Source organism: Balaenoptera ricei, chromosome 2, assembly GCF_028023285.1.
Source record: "Balaenoptera ricei isolate mBalRic1 chromosome 2, mBalRic1.hap2, whole genome shotgun sequence".
NCBI lineage: Eukaryota > Metazoa > Chordata > Mammalia > Artiodactyla > Balaenopteridae > Balaenoptera > Balaenoptera ricei.
In genome coordinates, this window is record NC_082640.1 from 80,011,980 (window position 1) to 80,027,645 (window position 15,666).

General features: G+C 34.3%; 1 protein-coding gene across 2 annotated transcripts in view; it reads left to right on the forward strand.

Annotated features, from left to right (window-relative positions):
• Positions 1–15,666, forward strand: part of NEDD4 (NEDD4 E3 ubiquitin protein ligase) — a 146,619-nt gene that overhangs the window by 4,275 nt on the left and 126,678 nt on the right. For both annotated transcript variants that reach the window (XM_059913231.1, XM_059913232.1), the window contains exon 2: positions 9,313–9,386. In XM_059913231.1, the coding sequence (XP_059769214.1) occupies positions 9,313–9,386 (74 nt within the window). The remainder of the gene's footprint in view (positions 1–9,312; positions 9,387–15,666) is intronic.

The window sequence follows — 15,666 nt, forward strand, 5'->3', positions numbered from 1 at the left end:
AAATCCTCCTAAAGCAGATTCTCCAACTGTTGATATTTCACCACAGTTGTTCCATAACCCTTTTTTTTTTTTTTTTGGCCATTTTCATTAGTGTTTTTGGAACCATTTGAGGGCAATCTGCAGACACGATTCCCCATCACCACTAAATACTCTAGTGTGTATTTTCCTAAAACAAGAATGCTTTCCTGCATAACAGCCATCCAGCCCTCTAAGCCAGGAAGTCAACAGTGTTACAACACTACCATCCAATCCATAGATCCCATCAATCTTTGACCAGTGTTCTAATAATTTCTCTTCTTCCTTCACGGTCCAAGATCCATCTAGGAGTGTATGTTGCATGTACTTTGTATCAGTTCCTCAGGCTTTCTTATCCTTAACAGTTGTAAGGAGTACAGGCTGTATAACCTATTGATGTTCCTCAACCTGGATCTGTTTACTGTTTCCTGATGATCATGTCAAGGCCACACTTTTTGGGCAGGAATCACAGAGATAATACTGTGTTCTTCTCGGTGTATCATATCGGGAGTACATGATTTTGGCTTGTCTCATGACTGTGGATGATAACCTTGATCACTTAGTAATTTTGGTGTCTGCCAGGTTTCTTCTTGGTATTATCACTGTTTTTCCCTTTATAATTGATTGGTATTTTGTGGGGACATATTCAAAGATTATGCTAGTATCCTATCCCTCATTCATCAGATCTCCATCCACTAGTTTTACTACCCATTGATGATGACTTCCACCTGAAACAAATGCTACTATTTTTTATTTCCATTTTTATTAATTGGCATTCTGTGTAAGAAGAGCCTTCCCTTTCTTGGCCGTTTGTTTATCCGTTTATTTATTTATTTGTATCAGCATGGACTTGTAGAATCCCACCTTATTCAATGGGTTGTAATTAATTTCTATCCTTAAGTATTTTGTGGCTCAAATTATTTCAGTTTGGCCAGTGGAAGCCCTTGCAGGGAGATTCCTATGTTCTTATGACAAGTCCGCATCATTCTTTGAACTCTTCATTACCTTTTTGGCAGAAGATGTTCCAAGATCCTCTTGTATTTTGCCTGGCCCAGCACTGTCTGGGATCAGCCATTTCTCCTAGAAACATTGATTACATTGAATAGGAAATGGTTTTTAGAAGCAAAGATCTGTGTGCTCCCTGTGCTCAGTGCTACTGGATGCCGTTGCTCTTCAGCCATCTCAGCAAAGAGAGCTGAAATGTGTGTGTGTGCCACACATATATACATATATAAGTCAACACATAAATCTATAGCTATTTCTGTATGAATCTCTATTCATATATCTAAAAATAATTAATTCATATAAGTATCTCCAATTCAAATCTAATATTGTACTTCAGGGTTCTTTCTAGTCATAAGTACCTCCTCTAAAAATGAAAATGCTGCGTTTCATTATCCTCAGTACATTTACTTATGTGCTCAGTCCATTTACTTATGTTTTTGGTGTAACTGATTTCCCAGTCATGCAGGTATCTCCTCTGTCTGCACTTCTGCACCCCACTTTCAGCTCCCTGCATCCTTGGGTGCCAGTGGGAGTACTGCTGTGTATGTCTATGCAACACTCTCCCCCTGTGCTCTGAGTCCCATGCCAGTGGGCATGCTCCTGAAGCCTCTCTGTATGACACCTCCCTCTTTGCCTCAGTGCCCCGTGCAGGTGGGCAGGCTGACCATGCATCTCCATGAAACTCCCTGCTTCCCCCAGACTCTGCCTCAGACCTGCCATGGACTCCTCTGCACCAGGAAGAGAAGAGGAGAAAGGACTACAGTCTTTCTTAACAGCTAACTATTAGCAATTCATATGTCACATAGGAATAGAATCTCAGAGACACCTTTTAAATACATCACTTAGGGTGAGCAGGGGTATAAAAAATGGAATTTGACTAGGTTGTAATTCTGGCCCTGTCACTTACAGGTCATCTGGCATAAGTTTTTGACATCTTTCAGAGCAGGATTTTTTGTTTTTCACATCTTTATTGGAGTATAATTGCGTTAGTATCTGCTTTATAACAGTGAATCAGCTATACGTATACATATATCACCATATCCCCTCCCTCTTGCACCTCCCTCCCACCCTCCCTATCCCACCCCTCTAGGTGGTCACAAAGCACCGAACTGATCTCCCTGTGCTATGTGGCTGCTTCCCACTAGCTATCTATTTTACATTTGGTACTGTATATATGTCCATGCCACTCTCTCACTTGATCCCAGCTTACCCTTCCCCCTCCCCGTGTCCTCAAGTCCGTCCTCTACATCTGCATCGTTATTCCTGTCCTGATCCTAGGTTCTTCAGAACCTATTTTTTTAATTCCATATATATATGTTAGCATATGGTATTTGTTTTTCTCTTTCTGACTTCACTCTGTATGATAGACTCTAGATCCATCCACCTCACTAGAAATAACTCAATTTCGTTTCTTTTTATGGCTGATTTTTTTGATTGGGTTGTTTTTTTGATATTGAGCTGCATGAGCTGCTTGTATATTTTGGAGATTAATCCTTTGTCAGTTGTTTCATTTGCAGATATTTTCTCCCTTTCTGAGGATTGTCTTTTCATCTTGTTTATGGTTTCCTTTGCTGTGCAAAAGCTTTTAAGTTTCATTAGGTCCCATTTGTTTATTTTTGTTTTTATTTCCATTTCTCTAGGAGGTGGGTCAAAAAGGATCTTGCTGTGATTTACGTCATAGAGTGTTCTGCCTATGTTTTCCTCTAAGAGTTTTATAGTGTCTGGCCTTACATTTAGGTCTTTAATCCATTTTGAGTTTATTTTTGTATACAGTGTTAGGGAGTGTTCTAATTTCATTCTTTTACATGTAGCTGTACAGTTTTCCTAGCACCACTTATTGAAGAGGCTGTCTTTTCTCCATTGTATATTCTTCCCTCCTTTATCAAAGATAAGGTGACCATATGTGCATGGGTTTATCTCTGGGCTCTCTATCCTGTTCCATTGATCTATATTTCTGTTTTTGTGTCAGTACCATACTGTCTTGATTACTGTAGCTTTGTAGTATAGTCTGAAGTCAGGGAGCCTGATTCCTCCAGCTCCGTTTTTCTTTCTCAAGATTGCTTTGGCTATTTGGGGTCTTTTGTGTTTCCATACAGATGGTGAAATTTTTTGTTCTGGTTCTGTGAAAAATGCCATTGGCAGCTTGATAGGGATTGCACTGAATCTGTACATTGCTTTGGGTAGTATAGTCATTTTCACAATGTTGATTCTTCCAATCCAAGAGCATGGTATATCTCTCCATCTGTTTGTGTCATCTTTAATTTCTTTCATCAGTGTCTTATAGTTTTCTGCATACAGGTCTTTTGTCTCCTTAGGTAGGTTTATTCCTAGATATTTTATTTTTTTGTTGCAATGGTAAATGCGAGTGTTTCCTTAATTTCTGTTTCAGATTTTTCATCATTAGTGTATAGGAACGCAAGAGATTTCTGTGCATTAATTTTGTATCCTGCTATTTTACCAAATTCATTGATTAGCTCTAGTAGTTTTCTGGTAGCATCTTTAGGATTCTCTATGTATAGTATCATGTCATCTGCAAACAGTGACAGTTTTACTTCTTCTTTTCCGATTTGGATTCCTTTTATTTCTTTTTCATCTCTGATTGCTGTGGCTAAAACTTCCAGAACTGTGTTGAATAACAGTGGTGAGAGTGGGCATCCTTGTCTTGTTCCTGGTCTTAGTGGAAATGGTTTCGGTTTTTCACCATTGAGAATGATGTTGGCTGTGGATTTGTCATATATGGCCTTTATTATATTGAGGTAAATTCACTCTATGCCTACTTTCTGGAGAGTTTTTTATCATAAATGGTGTTGAATTTTGTTGAAAGCTTTTTCTGCATCTATTGATATGATTGTATGGATTTTATCCTTCAGTTTGTTAATATGGTATATCACATTGTTTGATTTGTGTATATTGAAGAATCCTTGCATTCCTGGGGTAAACCCCACTTGATCATGGTGTATGATCCTTTTAATGTAGAGCAGAATATTTAAGTCAGCTGATTTGCCTGTCTCCTAGCTATGTGTGTTGTTAAGAATATTCTACAGCACCTGGAGACATGTAAGATTGCTGACTCCAATTGCTAAGTCCACTGTTCTACTGAATTGATGTTACTGACCTCTTCCTTCTTGAAGCTTCTATTTAGTCTGGTCCCCATCTCAATCCTGTCAAAGTTTTAAGAGGATAAATGAATGTAAGATTAAGAGGTCTGCAGATAAATGACAGGAGGAAGACACAGCACAGACAAATGGAAAAAGGTTTTGATAAGACTTTTATGGAATAAGTATGTCTGTAGCTCAACATAACCTCCTGGCCTGACCCAAATGTCTGGCTTGCCTCATGTGAGCCATGTTGGGGCAATGAAGAGAGTAATGGGAACAAACAATCATGTCAGTGCATATGGATGCCTTAATGAAGATATCCTCCTTCAGAGTAAAAGAGTCAATTGAAATATAATCATAGCTGCCTTTAATTGAATGCTTGCTATATGCTGGGCTCCAGGTTCTGTGTTCTCAATGCTTTGGCTGTAATTGTCATAACAGTCCTGCAAAACTAGGTAATGCTCTCCCCATTTTACAGATAGGAAATCTGAGATTGTGATTTGCTCAAGGACTTCTCTCAGTAGGTAGCAGATCTGGGATCGAAACCTAGAACTCTTTTGTAACAAAGACATGGTCTTTCCTCTGCCCTACTGCAAATAGTTGCTCAAATAAAAGAATTTAACAGAAGAGATTCTTTCTCAGGAAGATGATGAATGGAACATGTGCAAAATTAACTTGTAATTGTTCCTCTGTTCTTCCAGATCTTCCATCTTTTTTTTGTTGTTGTAGCTTTTAGGTGGACCTATGAAGTACTTGAATTCTGTATTTGCTTGACAAATATTTGTTGAACTCTTACTATATGTAAGGTGTTTGAGTCAGGCTGTGAGGCTATAACGATGGACAGCAGACTTTACTGAATTTACAGCCTAGAGAGAGAGAGGGCCATTAAATATATAATCACACATCAATGTTTTATTAATGTTTTGAAGGAAAAGGAGTGTAAGATAAAAGTATATAACAGGAAAGAAAAGAATTAATCTTATATGGAGGAGGGGAGAGAGTATGAGGAAAAGCTGAGGAAGCAGACTAAGGATGGATAGGAGTTAGCCAGGCAGTGGAGGAAAAAAGCCTTCTAGGTAAATAGAACTGCATGTGTAAAAGATGAAATGGAGAGGAACATAAAGAAGGCTAGAGTGTTGGAGAGAGAGGGATGGTATCAGGAGGTGAATCTGTAGAGGAGAGGAGAGCAGAACCCGGTCAGGCAGGGCCTGAAGGCCGTTTATTGAGGATTTTGTATTGGATCCCAAGTGGAATGGAAACTCACTAAATGCCTGTGTGAGCATACACACATCATCATCATCATCATCATCATCATTAACATTGCTATTATTTTTTTATAATTTTTTTCTCATGTAGTTAACATTTTCTTTGCTTGTTATTTCTTCATTTCTTCCTGCCCCTCTGACTTTCCATCTGTGATAACATTTTTTCTGCCTGAAGTACATCCTCTAGAATTTCTTTCAGTGAATGTTTCCTACTAATGAACTTCCTTGGTTTTTGTTTTGGCTGAAAATGACACATCTTTGCCTGCAATTTGCAACCTTTCCATTTTGCTTTCAAAAATCAATAAAACTGTCTTGTGAGTGGAAGGGGAAGATTCCAGCTTTAGTGAAGAGCCCTGATCTGCTTGAGGATAATGTCTCTGTTTTGATTAAGGAAAAGATGTTTCATTTTTGTTTCTTTTTTACTCATTTGAGTACTATCCAGAATTCTGTTAATAATACTTTTGATATCATGATTCTAAAATTAAGAGTTTGGTCTCTAGTTGCAACATACGTGTTCTTCTCTTTCATTTTCAAAGATGATGTGAGATGTGATCTCTGCTTATGGATGTGATTGAAGAGAGCTGTTTGGACAATTTTCTAGCATAAATTTCTAAAATGAAGTTAAATGAATGCAAATATGCAAATAAGCGGCATTTCTTATTTAATTTTCTGAAAGAATCTTAAATCACTGTAGCTTTACATCATTTAACCACAGCATCTGAAGTAAGTAGTTCTCATCTTTGTGGTGGGAAGTGCAAGGATAAAGTTTAAAAGTTAAATGTGTCTGTGACTGCAAGTTATCATCCCCTGGAATTGTTCTTAGTTAATGCTTGCTACATTTTTCTTCAGGAGACTTCTGGGGGATCGTTTCAGTAGAGGCTAACACGGATGATTTTTAAGTCAGGAGCTCCACAAATATGGATTAACTTTTTTAGAGGGGTATGATAATTTCTTTCCTCAATTAAGGTCATGTATAAATTATAAACACTTGTCTGCACTTAGAAAAGGTAAGATTATTTGCTGAGGGCACCTTTTATACTTTACCACTTGAAAAAAAAATGTACTTATTAAGTCATTAGAGAAAAGATTTCTGATTTTCAGAATCAGTCCTACTATAAAGTATAGCCACTTTCCAGTCAACTGGTATAGGAGAATTCAGCTGTAGGGCCAATAGAATATTTTAATTGGCCTAATTATTCAATGACCTTACAGGAAAAAAATGGTAGTTCTGTAAATCTCTTCAGATTTTTGGAAATCAATTCCCACAGAAAACTGAAATTTCAGTTTATGTTTTCCTCTCTGATTTTCAGTTCTGTCTTTATTTCTGATACTTGAGGATTTCTCTTCTTACTTGCAAGATCAGCTGTATATTTAATTATATTTGGTGATGGAGGAAAGTTATAAAATATCTAGCATCTCTAGTCAAGGATTTTTGTGTTGTCTGAATTTGTCATCTGAGTTTTGGAGCTGATAGAATATTTCTGTTATCATATTTATTCAATGAAACCTCCAGGAATAAGGGTGGGTCTAAGTATTTAGAAATGGAAGAAGATTGAAATAAATACCCTATGATATGTATATTTTCCCCCACCCAGATCTCTCCTCAGAAAGGAATATGACCTACTACTTGCTGATGGAATAATTTTATTATTTTTTAAATTTTTATACAGTTTTTAAAGGTTACTTTCCATTTAATTATTACAGAATATTGGCTATATTCCCCATGATGTACAATACATCCTTGAGCCTATCTTACACCCAATAGTTTGTGCCCCACACTCTTATATTGCCCCTCCCTGCCTCTTCCCACTGGTAACCACTAGTTTGTTCTCTATATCTGTCTGCTTCTTTTTTGTTTTATTCAGTAGTTTGTTGTATTTTTTTAGATTCCACATATAAGTGATATCAAACAGTATTTTTCTTTCTCTGTGTGACTTATTTCACTTAGCATAATGCCCTGCAAGTCCACCCATGTTGCTGAAAATGGCAACATTTCATTCTTTTTTATGGCTGAGTAGTATTCCAGTGTGTGTGTGTGTGTGTGTGTGTGTGTGTGTGTGTGTATACCACATTTTTTCCCCATTCATCTGGCTGATGGAATAATTTTAGAGTAAAATCAGTTAGATTGCTCTCCATTGGGCAACATTTATTTCACATTTGTTGATCTTATAAATGCTACTGTGAATACTGTTGTACTTGTGGCCTTGTGTACATGAGTGAGAGTTTATCTAGGGGTTATATCTAAAAGTGCAATTCCTGGGTTATTGATTTAGAACTTTTAGTAGATATTGCCAAATATCTTTTCAAAATTATTCTTCAGTTTATACTCCCACCAACAGTGTATTAGAGTTCTCTCTTGTGCTTGCTTTGGCAGCACTTACACTAGAGGTCTCTTTTATTATTGGTGAAATTGAGGATCTTTTCATGTGTTTATTGGCCATTCTCTATGATTTCTTGTATTATGTTGTTTAAACCTCACTTAGTGGCTTTTAGGAGTTCTTTATATAATCTGGATAATCATAATTTGTCCATGGTGTATATATTTTAGATATTTCCACCCTGTGTGTCCCCTTGTCTTTTCATTTTGTTCATGGATCTTTTTCCATATGAAATATATAAACATAATTTTAGTGTCAAATCTAACAATTTTTTCCATTAGAGTTTGTATTTTTTTAATCCTTTCCTACTCCAATGTCAGAAATATTCTAAAGTATCCTATGAAATTTTTAAAGTTTTCTTTTTCACTTTTAGAATTTGATGTATCTGCAATTTGTTTTTAGATATAGTATAAGATAGTGATCAAATGCTATAATTTACCTCTTTACTCATTCTCACTTTTCCCTATGAATTTTAGAATCATTTGTTAAGATCTATGAAATAATTCAAGGAGGGGAGTTGAAATTGTATTGAATTTATAATTTACTTTGGAGAAAACAGATAATAATATTAAATATTTACTTCCATGAACACAGTGAATTTCTTCATTTATTTATATTTTTCTAATTTTCTTCAATAATTTACAAATTTTATCCATGAAGGTTTTTGACTTTTATTAATTTTATTTCAGTGTATCTAACAGTTTTGCTTACTTGTGAATTTTTTAAATGTGCATTCTGTTTTATAGTATTTTTTTACCCACCTTTTTATTTGAAAAATTTCGAATCTATGAAACAATAAAAAGAATAGTATAATGAACACTTGATTACCCATCAGCTAAATCCATAAATTGGTAACATTTTGCTTATTCCTTTTATTTCCATACACACACACATACGCTCATGTTCAACTTTTTATTTGCTGAGACATTTAAGAGTAAGTTGCAGACTTTATATTACTTTGTCCCTAAATACTTCAATATGTATCTCTTAAAAGTAAGACATTCTTATATAAAACCTCATAATACTATTATGATACCCAAGAAATTTAATGTTTCCTACATTAAAATATCAATACATTATAGTTTTATTTAATATATAGTTTATTGAATGGGATTTTTAAAATAATTACCTAAGTAATTATTACAAATGATTATGAACTCTGTATTTTGTGTTATCCTGTACCTAGCAACAATGATAAATCTATATCAGTTCCAATAATTTGGCTTTAGATTTTCTTGGAAGCAATGATAAATCCTTACTCATTATAACAATTTGGCTCTAGCTTTTTTGGCTTTTCTTTGTAGATAATCAAGTCATTACAAACAACAATATAGTTTTTATTTTCCTTTATATAGCTTTTAATCAAATTAATTCCTGAAAAAGATTCTTCCAGTTAATCTTAATATCCTGTTACCTTATTTTATATATATATATATATATATATATATATATATATATATATATATACACACACACACACACACACATATATAATGTGTCTTGAGTAAGTTATAAATATATGAAAATAAAATATAAATTTTTATATTTTAGGAAACGTCCCGAATTGTGAGGGTAAAAGTTATAGCTGGAATAGGCCTTGCCAAAAAGGATATCTTGGGAGCCAGGTAAGTGTAAGAAGTTGGGTTGTAATTTTAAAACTTTGTATTTATTAGTTTTTTTCCAAACTTTGGTTAGATGAAAAATTGAGTAATATTATTAGTAAGCTGTTGTATGAGGTAGAATAATGTTTCTAGTTGGTGGTTTACTAAATTCCTTGACATCTGAATTGCAGAGTTTGTGAACTTAGGCAAAGGTATAACTGAGAGTGGTAGTTATAAGATACATTATTGAGTTCTGTTTCTGAGAATCAGTAAAATTCTAACAGATGAATCCTTTTGCAGATAACAACCATAAACTGTGAGCATATTATAAAAACCAGCAAGTTAAAGGCAGTGGAGAGCGAACAGAGCAGGTAGAGAGTCTAGTGGAGAGTCCATGTTTGGAGGTGTGGAGTTGTACTGAGTGAGTCTCCAATTTTATGAATTAGTCTGAGGCCACATGGAATCAGAACATGGAAAAATTATAATATTCATAGCCTGGGAAATCAGAAGACATACTCTGAAGAAAACATGACAATGGTGGGGATTCTGGAAGGGAAAGAACTGGAGAGGAAATTCCCAAAGTATGTCCACTGACATTTTTGGCTGACCCTGAATCACACATATGATAGCAGATTCAAACAACTCATTGGAGGACAAAAGATCTGAACAGAGATCAGGGTTGCTGCCCAAGAAACAGAGCTTGTGGTTCTTGTCCAAGTAAGATAATTAATTACATGATAAAAACAAACAAATTCTCATCAAAGAGAAAGTACAGTATCCACAGTCTCCATAATTTAACATTTATAATGTCTAAGATATAATCCAAAGCTATATAATTTATAAAAAGCCAGGAAAATGAAACACATTCTCAGTAGAGAAAAGAACATATGCTCACAATAAGTCAAAAGATTGAAAATCTCAGGAATGAAATAGAAACCATAAAAAATGAAAATTCTAGAACTGAAAAATATAATATTTGAAATTAAAATTCTTGGATGAAATTAACAGCAGAATGGAGATGACGAGGAAAAATTAATTGAACTTAAAGATAGATCAATAGAAATGATTTCCCAACCGGAGATGAGAGAGAAACAAAGATTTAAAATTTTTTTTAAATGAACAGAGCCTCAGGGACTTGTTAGATAATATCGAACAGTGTAACATACATGTACTTGGAGTCCTAGAAATAGAGGAGAGAGAATGAGGCAAAATGTTGTTTGAAGAAATAATGGCCAAATTTTTTCCAAATTTGATGAATGACACAAGTTTATAGTACCAAAAAACACCAAGCAGGATAAACACTGAGAAGAACATACTGAGGCACATAATAGTCGAGCTGTTGAAAACAAAGTATAAAGAAAAATTCTGACAGAAGAAACTCAGAAAATGACAAATTACATACAAGGGACTTATAATTCAGTTGAGTACTAACTTCTCACTGGAAACTATGGAGGCCAGAAGAAAATGGAACAATAGAATAGCTGTCAATCTAGAGTTCTCTACTATATTCAGTGAAAATATTCTTCAGGATGATGACAAAATAACATTTTCAGATAAAAGAAAACTATGAGACTTTGTCATTGGCAGACCTGCACTATAATAAAAGCTAAAGGAAATTCTCCCAGCTAAAGAGGTAGATATCAGATGGAAACTCAGATCCTCAGAAAGGAATGAAGAGCATCAGAAATGGTAAATATCTAGAAACATATGAAAGACTTTTTGCTCTTTTCATCATAATTTTTTAGAAAAAACATATGCCTGTTTATATCACAACTTACTGTTTTGTACTGTCTCATAGATGGAATACATATAACAACTATAGCATAAAGGACAGGGATGGTATGCATTATGAACCTTTTTAGTAGAGTGTACTATATTAAGTGTAAGTGGAATAAAAAGTAAGCATGTATATTGTAATACCTAGATAAATCACTAAAAAATAATGTAAAGAATTATAGATTAAAAAGCAATAGAAATTTAAAAATGAAATTCTTGAAAAAATAAAATAGTTAAACAAAAGGCCAGGAAAAGAACAAATGATCAAAAAAGAGAGAGGGAAAGGGGAGAGGGAAGAATAGAAAACTAGTAATAATTTGATACACCTAAATCTAATCATAACAATAATTACATTAAACATTAATGGACTAAGGTGAATATGAGGTAGAAGTTATTAGAATGGATTGAAAAAGAAGACCCAACTAAATGCTGTCTATAAATGATGCACTTAAAATATAAAGACACAGGTAAGTTGAAAGAGAAGGGATGCATAGCCATACAAACAAGCATGTGAAGACTGAAGTGGATATTTTAATATCTGATAAAATAGATTTCAACACAAAAATTATTTCCAGATATTTCACAACAATATAAGAATAAATTCATCAAGAAGATAAAACAATCATAAAGTTGTATGTTCCTGCCAAGAGAACTTGAAAATATATGAAGCAAAAGTTGACAGAATTAGAGGGAGAGAGAAAAAATTCCACAATCATAGTTGGAAACATTAGCTCTCTCTCAGCAGTTAATAAAACAAGATTAAAAAAAACAACAAAAACAGTAAGTTGAACAATATTATGAACTTTGATGCAAAGAACACTTCCTAACAACCACCAAATACACATTCTTTTCAAGTGCACATGGTATATTCACATTATTTATCGATTGCTGCACAACTATAATTACCTCAAACTTAGCAGCTTAGAAGAACACATATTTATGATTTCATAGTTTCTGTGGGTCACAGAGTCTGTGCATGGTTTAACAGGGTCCTCTGCTTCAAGGTGCAAAATCCGCAATCAGGCATTGGCCAGGACTATGGTCTCATCTGAGGCTTGTTTGGGGAAGCATACACTTCCAAGCTCATGTGGTTGTTGGCAGCATTCAATTCTTTCAGACTGAGGGCTTCAGTTTTTTGCTGGCTGTCAGCCAGAGGCCACCCTAAGTTTCTTGTCACATGGCCTTCTTCATATGACAGCTCACAGGATAGCAGCTTGCTTCTTCAAAGCTATCAAAGGAGAGAAAGTCTCCTAGCAAGATGGGTTACAATCTTTTGTAATGTAACCACATACATTTTGTCACTTTTGATGTAATTATTGGTTAGAATACACAATCCTTCCCACATTTACGAGGAGGGGAACACAAAAGGCATGAACATTAGGAGGTGGGGATAAAAGAAGCCACCCTAGAGTCTGTCTGCCATATTATGCTGGACAATAAAACAGTAATTTAAACAAGTGCAAAATTTACATTATTTTCAAGGGCATATGGTACATTCACCAATATAGACGATGTGTAAGACCATAGCACAAGTCTCAAGAATTTAGAAAAGATTGAAATCATATGGAGATGTTCTCTGATAACAGTGGAATTAAGTTAGAAACCAATAACATCCAAAATATTTGGAAATAAAACAATACACTTTGTTTTGTTTATAGGTCAAAGAAGGAATCAAAAGATAAATTAGAAAACATTTTGAACTGAATGAAATTAAAATATAGCAACATCAAAATTTGTGAGATGCAGCTAAAGTATTAGAGGAAAATTTATAGTTTTAAAATGCTTAACTTAGAAAAGGAGTAAGATCTAAATGAATGACTTGAGTTCTGAGATTAAGAAATCAGAAAAAGAAGAGCAAATTAATTCCAAAGTAAGTAGAAGGAAGGAAATAATGATAAGGGCAGAAATTAGTGAAATAGAAAATGGACAGTGATAGGAAAAAATCATTGAAATGAAAAGCTCATTCCTTGAAGGGATCAATAAAAATTTTAAACTTCAAGCTAGACCGATCAAGAGCAAAAAAGAGAGAAGGCAATAATTACCATAATGGGAACAAAAGCAGAGGCATTGCTATAGACCCTATGGAAATGAAAAAGACAGAAAGGGAACACTGTGCGCAACTTCATGCCAATAAAGAATCATGCACAACTTAAATGAAGTAGACAAAATCTTTGAAAGATAGAAATTACCAAAATTGATCACAGAAGAAATAGAAAACTTCAGTAGCCCTATATTGAACCATATATAGCAATATTTGATCAGGCAGGATTTTTGCTATGAATATAAGGTTTGTTCAACATTTGAAAAAAGTCAACCACTGTAAATCATCACATTAATATAGCACAGAAGGAAAAAAATGCATGATCATTTCAATAGGTGTAGAAAGTACATTTGTCAACATTCAACACCCTTTTATGATAAAAACTCTCAACAAACTAATAATAAAATGCAGAATTAGTTTAACATATGAAAATTAATCAATGTAATATACCATATTAATAGAATAAAAGAAAAACATCATTTCAATAAAAACAAAAAAAGCATCTGACAAAATTCAGTACCCAATCATGACACAAAGTCTTAGCAAACTAGGGATAGATGGGAGTTCTAGACATGATTAAGGTTTTCCGTGAGAAAGACAATAGCTAACATCATGCCCAGTGATGACAGTCTGAATGCTTAAACTTAAACTCAGGAATAAGAAGCGTTGTCTGCTCTCACATTCTGTTCAACACTGTACTGGATGTCCTAGCCAAGTAATATGACTAGGAAAAGAAATAAAAACAATGCAGACTGAAAAGGAAGAAACTTTTTATTTGTTGACTGTCTGATCATGTACATAGAAAACCCTAAGGAATCTCAAAGAAACTACTAGAACTAAAATATAAGGCCACAAGATACAAAGCCAGTGTACCAAAATTAGTCATATTGTTATATCCTATCAGTCAATTAACAATTGGAAAATGAATTTTTAAATCTCTGTTTACAATAATATAAAAATTAAAAACTTAGAAATAAATTTAACAAAAGATTTGCAAGCACTGTACACTGAAAACTATAAAACATTGCTGAGCGAAATTGAAGATCTAAATCGATGGATAAATATTTTCATATTCATGGATTGGAAGATTCATTATTGTTAGAGTTGTATTTCTCTCCAAATTGAATAGATTTTGCTCAATCCCAATCAAAATCCCAGCCATGTTTTTTTTTTTGGAGAAATGGATAAGCTGATTCCAGTATTGTTATGGAAAGTCAAAGGACATAGAATAGCCAAAACAATTTTGAAAAAGAAGAACATAGGTGGAGAACTTATGCTACATAATTTCAAGACTTTCTATACAGCTATAGGTAATCAAGACAAAGTAGCATTGGCATGAGAACAGATATATTGTTCAGTGGACTGGAATAAAGAGTGCAGAAGTACACACACCCCCACACACACATACACATATACATGTATTTGGTCAGTTGCTTTAAGCATTAAGGTAATTCAACAGAAAGGATAGTCTTTTAAGTACATGATACTAGAACAACTGGTTATCTATATGGAACAAAATGAAGCTCTTTCCTTATCACACATAATATAGAAAATTAATAAGAGCTAAAATTAATGAATTCTAGAAGAAGACATAGGAGAAAATATTTGCTCTACTGAGTTACACAACGATTTCTTGAATGGGACTCAAAAAATATGAACCTAAAATTTAGAAAGAAAAATGTTGAAACAGACTTCATCAGAATTAAAAACTTTTGTTGTTTGAAAGACACAGTTAAGGAAGGGAAGAGGCAAGCCACAGATTGGGAGAAAATGTTTTCAAAACATATATCTGACAAAGGCCTTTAATTCACAGTATATAAAGACCTCTTACAACTCAATAATAATATGATAAAATGGCCAATTAAAAATAGGCAAAACTCTTGAACAGACATTGTGGACTATCCAGGTGGAAGTGTCTAGCTGGGTGGTGAGATCAGGAATATATATTTATATTTATATTTATGTTTTATATTTATATTTGAGAGGATATAGTTAGTTGTTAAAACCATGGATGAGATTGTGAGGGAAATATGTAGAGAGAACAAAAGGGAGAACCAGAAGGGACTTGTGTCATGAAAGCTAAACGAGATGAGTTTCAAAGAGGAAGTGGTCAGTATTATCAAACCTACAGAGGACCAGTAAAATAAGTGCTTAGAAAGTGTCTATTGTTTTAGCAAGATTGGTGACTTTTCAAGGAATGGGTCTGAAGGAAAGAGGTGGAAACCAGATTATAGGGCTGTGAAGAGCACTGGGAGTTGAGGAAATGAAGAAAGGGAGGTCGTATGCCATCATGGTTAAGCGCAGGGCCTCTGGAGCCAGGTGCTTGAGTTTCAGTTCTTGCTTTTCCGCTTCTTAGCTGTGTGATCTGGGATGAGTTGACTTACCTCTCTGTGTAAAATAGAGATAATAATCATACCTACCTCATAGGTCGTTATAAGGTTTCCAAAATTTAATATATATAAACTGTTTAGAACAGTGCCTGACACA